The 5,532-nt window shown below is 47.6% G+C and overlaps 1 protein-coding gene across 2 annotated transcripts; it reads left to right on the top strand.

Moving 5' to 3' along the window:
• The first annotated feature begins 984 nt into the window (after positions 1-984).
• On the top strand, positions 985-3,295 carry LOC122782551 (E3 ubiquitin-protein ligase TRIM35-like). 2 transcript variants are annotated; one of them, XM_044046938.1, is made up of 3 exons: positions 985-1,156; positions 1,227-1,329; positions 1,517-3,295. In XM_044046938.1, exon 3 carries the CDS (start codon positions 1,522-1,524, stop codon positions 2,872-2,874), a length of 1,353 nt encoding a protein of 450 aa, XP_043902873.1. In that variant the 5' UTR covers positions 985-1,156; positions 1,227-1,329; positions 1,517-1,521; the 3' UTR covers positions 2,875-3,295. The 2 variants fall into 2 exon arrangements, with proteins under 2 accessions (XP_043902873.1, XP_043902874.1); XM_044046939.1 differs by lacking the exon at positions 1,227-1,329 and having other exon boundaries at positions 1,151-1,156.
• Positions 3,296-5,532: the final 2,237 nt, after the last annotated feature.

The raw sequence follows: 5,532 nt of genomic DNA, 5'->3' as shown, positions 1-5,532 counted from the left end.
GTAAACCCACCAGGGTTCAATCAAATGGAACCCCACCAGGGACTCTTTTTCTGATCCGATTTGTTTATGACTAATAGTACGTGAGAAATTGCAGAAAACAACGTATTGGACCAACGAAGTGGATCACACCCGCGCGACCTTAAATATTACCCAGACAAATGTCATCCTCGAGTCCAAGTGAGCGTTTGTGACAAAAGACTTTGTCGAGACACCACGGCGTCTCCATGCACTGCTGATGCCTGAAAGGAGCGAGATCCAAAGACTCCTTCAAAGACCTCGTCAAACTCGCTCAAGAACGTCTGGAACTGATGGAGGACTCCATTTAAGCTACGACTGAAAGAACTTAAAGAGCATGAATAGCCCCGTTGAGTGTCTGCTTTGCTTAAAGCTACTAACAGAAACCTTAACTTGAGAAGTCAGTAGGACTGAAATATGTAAAATAACTCGGCAGACACTCGAGGACAACGCCACAGAGAAGAGGACGAGTCTTTAAAGAAGGACACGAGTAACGTCCTCCAGAGCATCTGAAGGAACCTGCGACACCTGCGTGAGGACTATGATTAAAGGCTGATATCATCTCTGTGGTCAACGCATCACTTTTAGTGCCGTGTGCACATTTCACCGTCTGATCAATGTGTTTCCCATCGATGTCAGAGTGCCAATCAATCTGAGATTGTCAATAAAAATGATCACTCGTCACTGTGTTGATTTGCATTTAATGATCTTAACTAACATTCTCAGACACACACGTCTCTGCACTGTGTCTTTGTGGATCTGGAGACGCAAACGTTCACGTTAATAAAAGACGTCAAGAGTCTAATGGTGTATTTCCAGCGCCTCGCCTTGACACCTACTCAACGTGGGCGGAGTCATCACTGCACGGCAGTGACTTTGTTTTATATGCGACACACGCACGCACACACACACACACAGACACACACACGCACACACACGCACACACATCATCAGAGTCCATCAACATTTCTGCTGCTGAATGTAACCCAACCTGTGTTCCAGGCTCCACCTGTTCACCTGCATCACCTGATGCACACCAGGAAACAGTCAGTCGCCGTTGGTGAGAGAGGACACAGACTGAAGATCAGACTCTGTCTCTGACTGAGTCCAGCTGTAGAAGACACTTGTCCACACACTGAAGGTGAGTTTGGCACACACACACACATACACACATTACAACATTTCTGCTGCTAAATGAACCTGTGTTCCAGGCTCCGCCCCTTCACCTGACTCACCTGATACACACTAGGAAACAGTAAGTCACTGTCGGTGACTGAAGGTCAGACAAGACGCTGCTTCGTCCACACACTGAAGGTGAGTTTGACACAAACCTGCACTCAAAGTGAACTTCAGTGAAGTCAGAGGAGGGAGTCCTGACCACGTGACTGACCATGTGACTGACCATGTGACTGACCACGTGACTGACCATGTGACTGACCACGTGACTGACCACGTGACTGACCATGTGACTGACCACTCTGTGTCTGCTCTGCTTTCACAGACAAAATGGCCTCCAGATCAGAGGAGGACCTCTACTGTCCCGTCTGTAAGGAGGTCTTCAGAGATCCTGTGGTTCTGTCCTGTAGCCACAGCTTCTGTAAAGACTGTGTGAAGACATGGTGGAGAGACAGACCAACACCAGACTGTCCTGTTTGTCAGAGAAGGTCTTCAAAAGAACAACCACCGTGTAACCTGGCTTTAAAGAACTTGTGTGAGACCTTTTTACAGGAGCAAGGTCAGAGGTCTTCAGAGGTTCTCTGCAGTCAGCACTCTAAGAAACTCAGACTCTTCTGTCTGGACCATCAGCAGCCAGTGTGTCTCGTCTGCAGAGATTCAGAAAAACACATCGGCCACAAGTTCAGACCCATCGATGAAGCTGCACAACAACACAAGAAGCTACTTCAGGAGACTCTGGAGACCTTCAAGAAGAACTTAGAGAGTCTGGAAGAAGTTCAGGTGAAGCTTGATCAAACAGCAGAACACATTAAAGTCCAGGCCCAACGCACAGGGACACGGATGAAGGAGCAGTTTAAGAAGCTTCATCAGTTTCTACAAGAGGAAGAGGAGACCAGGATGGCTGCACTGAGGGAGGAAGAGCAGCAGAAGAGTCACATGTTGAAGGAGAAGATGGAGGCTCTGAGCAGAGAGATAGAAGCTCTATCAGATACAGTCAGAGCCACAGAGGACCAGCTGAGAGCTGAAGACGTCTCCTTCCTCCTCAACTACAGAGAGCAGCAGCGGCCCCTGCTGGGGCCTCCACAGCTGCACTCAGGAGCTCTGATAGACGAGGCCAAACACCTGGGCAACCTGGACTTCAACATCTGGAACAAGATGAAGGACGTGGTCTCCTACAGTCCTGTGGTTCTGGACCCAAACACTGCTCATCCACTCCTCATCCTGTCTGAAGATCTGACCAGTGTGAGTCTAGGAGACAGACAGAAGGTTCCTGATAATCCAGAGAGGTTTGATTATTACTGGAGTGTCCTGAGCTCTGAGGGTTTGCACTCAGGAACTCACAGCTGGGACGTCCAGGTTGGAGACAATAAACGTTGGACAGTGGGAGTTTTAGAGTCTGTCCAGAGCAAAGGAGACATACTGTCTGGATTATGGGGGATAGTGTTCTATAGAGATACATACTACGAACGGTCACCAGGTAAAAACTCTGTCCTCCAACTGAAGAAGACGATCCAGAAGATCAGATTGAGTCTGGACTGGGACAGAAGACGACTGTCCTTCTCCGATCCTGATACTAACACACACATACACACACACACACACACTTTCACACACTCCATGTTTCCATACATTGACATTGGTGACGATCATCACCCAGTGAAGATGTTACCAGTGAAGGTTTGAGTGACAAAGGGGTTGATTTGTTAAAGGGACAGTTCAGAGAACTGGACCTCTTAAACTTCACCTCTTTTGACACTTTTCACTCGTTCTTCTCTCCTTTTAGAGTTTGTTGTGTTTTTACATGTATGAAAATGATTTCACTGACATTTTTCTTCACTTTTGGTTTAGTAGATGTTTCATAAAGGTTTCATAAAGGTTGAAATGAGACACCGTCTCATTTCAACCTTTATCAGAGAATACATAATACAATAAGCGTGCGTTTGATTAGATAATAAGTGGTTTTGATGGTGGACTTTACAAACACCATTCATGTTTGATGACCATGTAGAATTTATACATATGTGAAATGATGATACACATGTTTGTCTCTTTGATTCTGTCTTTTTGACTGTTGAAGTCTGAACATGTAATACAGAGACTGTGATCACTTTGTGTCTCACCCACTTTTTATTGTTTCATTTATGTTAATGTTTGACTGACACACACACACACATGCACGCCCGCCCGCCAAAATAGTAAAAGAGACGCCTTTAAAAGTGTTCACAGGACACAGGCAGGTATTGATCTTATATTCTATATTTTTAATTCATGGAGTTTCATATTTGTAAAACCTTCTTAAAGGCCAGAAAAAGCCCGGAAAAATCTTATTCTCAGAGTGACATCACAGCTGAGTACGAGCACAGCAAAGCACGGTCATGTGACGTCTCGGGAACGCCTACTGTCAGTGAACCGTACGAAAACTTTATGAGAAATGTGAATAAATGAAGGTTCATTTTTTAAAATATATAGCGACAAAGCAGACCTTAGTTATTTATTCTTCGCTCATTAGCATTTATTTTCAAACTTATTATCGATGTATTAATGACATCGTGACACATCGTGACGGTGTGATGACCAGAGACCTGCGCTCACTTGTCTTATCCTCACTATGGGTTCATGAAGTTACTGATAAATGTGATGAACACATGAATTAGAGTTGAAGATAAACATGTTGAATGCATTTATAAACTTTATTTTAATATTGTATGATTACTATATTAACCATATTACTAATTATAACAATAAGTCAGCTTCATTTGTAAGCCACCTATAAAAAAACAGCTAGAAATGTGAAATTTAAACCAAAACAAGCATAGCAATGAATCCAAAATCATCATCATCATCATCATCATCCTCCGCTTATCCAAGGCCGGGTCGCGGGGGCAGCAGTTTCAGCAAGGGACCCCAAACTTCCCTTTCCCGAGCCGCATTGACCAGCTCCGACTGAGGGATCCTGAGGCATTCCCAGGCCAGAGTGGAGATGTAATCTCTCCACCTTGTCCTAGGTCTACCCGCGAGGCCTCCTCCCAGCTGGACGTGCCTGATACACCTCCCTTGGGAGGCCCCCAGGAGGCATCCTCACCAGATGCCCAAACAACCTCAACTGGCTCCTTTCAACGTGAAGGAGCAGCGGTTCTACTCCGAGCTCCCCCCGGATGACCGAGCTTCTCACCCTATCTCTAAGGGAAAAGCCAGCCACTCTCCTGAGGAATCCCATTTCGGCCACTTGTACCCGCGATCTCGTTCTTTCGGTCATGACCCAACCTTCATGACCATAGGTGAGGGTAGGAACGAAGATTGACCGGTAGATCGAGAGCTTTGCCTTCCAGCTCAGCTCCCTTTTCGTCACGACCGTGCAGTAAAGCGAATGCGGTACCGCACCAGCCGCTCCGATTCTCCGGCCCATCTCCCGCTCCCTCGTCCCCTCACTCGTGAACAAGACCCCGAGATACTTGAACTCCTTCACCTGGGGCAAGGAGTCATTCCCTACCCGGAGAAGGCAATCCACGGTTTCCTGCCAAGAGCCATGGCCTCAGACTTAGAGGTGCTGATCCTCATCCCAACTGCTTCACACTCTCCAGTGAGTGCTGAAGGTCACCACATCATCTGCAAAAAGCAGCGACGTGATCTCAAGCCCGCCAAACCACAACCCCTCTCCCCCACGACTACGCCTCGATATCCTGTCCATGAAAATCACAAACAGGATTGGTGATAAAGCGCAGCCCTGGCGAAGGCCAACACCCACAGGAAACGGGCCTGATTTAGTGCCGAGAACCCGGACACAGCTCATACTTTGGGCGTATAGGGATTGGATGATCCTAAGTAGTGCCCCCCTCACCCCATACTCCCGCAGCACCTCCCACAGTATCTCCCTGGGAACCCGATCATATGCCTTCTCCAGGTCCACAAAGCACATGTAGACCGGATGGGCGTACTCCCAGGCCCCCTCCAGGATCCCTGCAAGAGTAAAGAGCTGGTCCGTTGTTCCACGACCAGGACGGAATCCACATTGTTCCTCTTGAATCCGAGGTTCGACTACCGGTCGAACCCTCCTTTCCAGTTCCTTGGAGTAAACCTTACCAGGGAGGCTGAGAAGTGTGCCCCGGTAATTGGCACACACTCTCAGGTCACCCTTTTTGAAAAGGGGGGCCACCACCCCAGTTTTCCACTCCTTCGGTATTGACCCCGACCTCCACGCAATGTTGAAGAGACGTGTCATCCAAGACAGCCCCTCCACACCTAGAGCCTTTAGCATTTCTGGGCGGATCTCATCAACCCCTGAGGCCTTGCCACTGCGGAGTTGTTTAACCACCTCAGTGACCTCCCTCAGGGAGATTGACG

The sequence above is a fragment of the Solea senegalensis genome, linkage group LG16 (genome assembly GCF_019176455.1).
Source record: "Solea senegalensis isolate Sse05_10M linkage group LG16, IFAPA_SoseM_1, whole genome shotgun sequence".
Classification (NCBI taxonomy): domain Eukaryota; kingdom Metazoa; phylum Chordata; class Actinopteri; order Pleuronectiformes; family Soleidae; genus Solea; species Solea senegalensis.
This window is presented reverse-complemented; position numbering and strand designations above follow the sequence as displayed.

Bases quoted from the DNA above. Each gene is read 5' to 3' on its own strand.
- LOC122782551 (XM_044046938.1), top strand. From the start codon at position 1,522: ATGGCCTCCAGATCAGAGGAGGACCTCTACTGTCCCGTCTGTAAGGAG.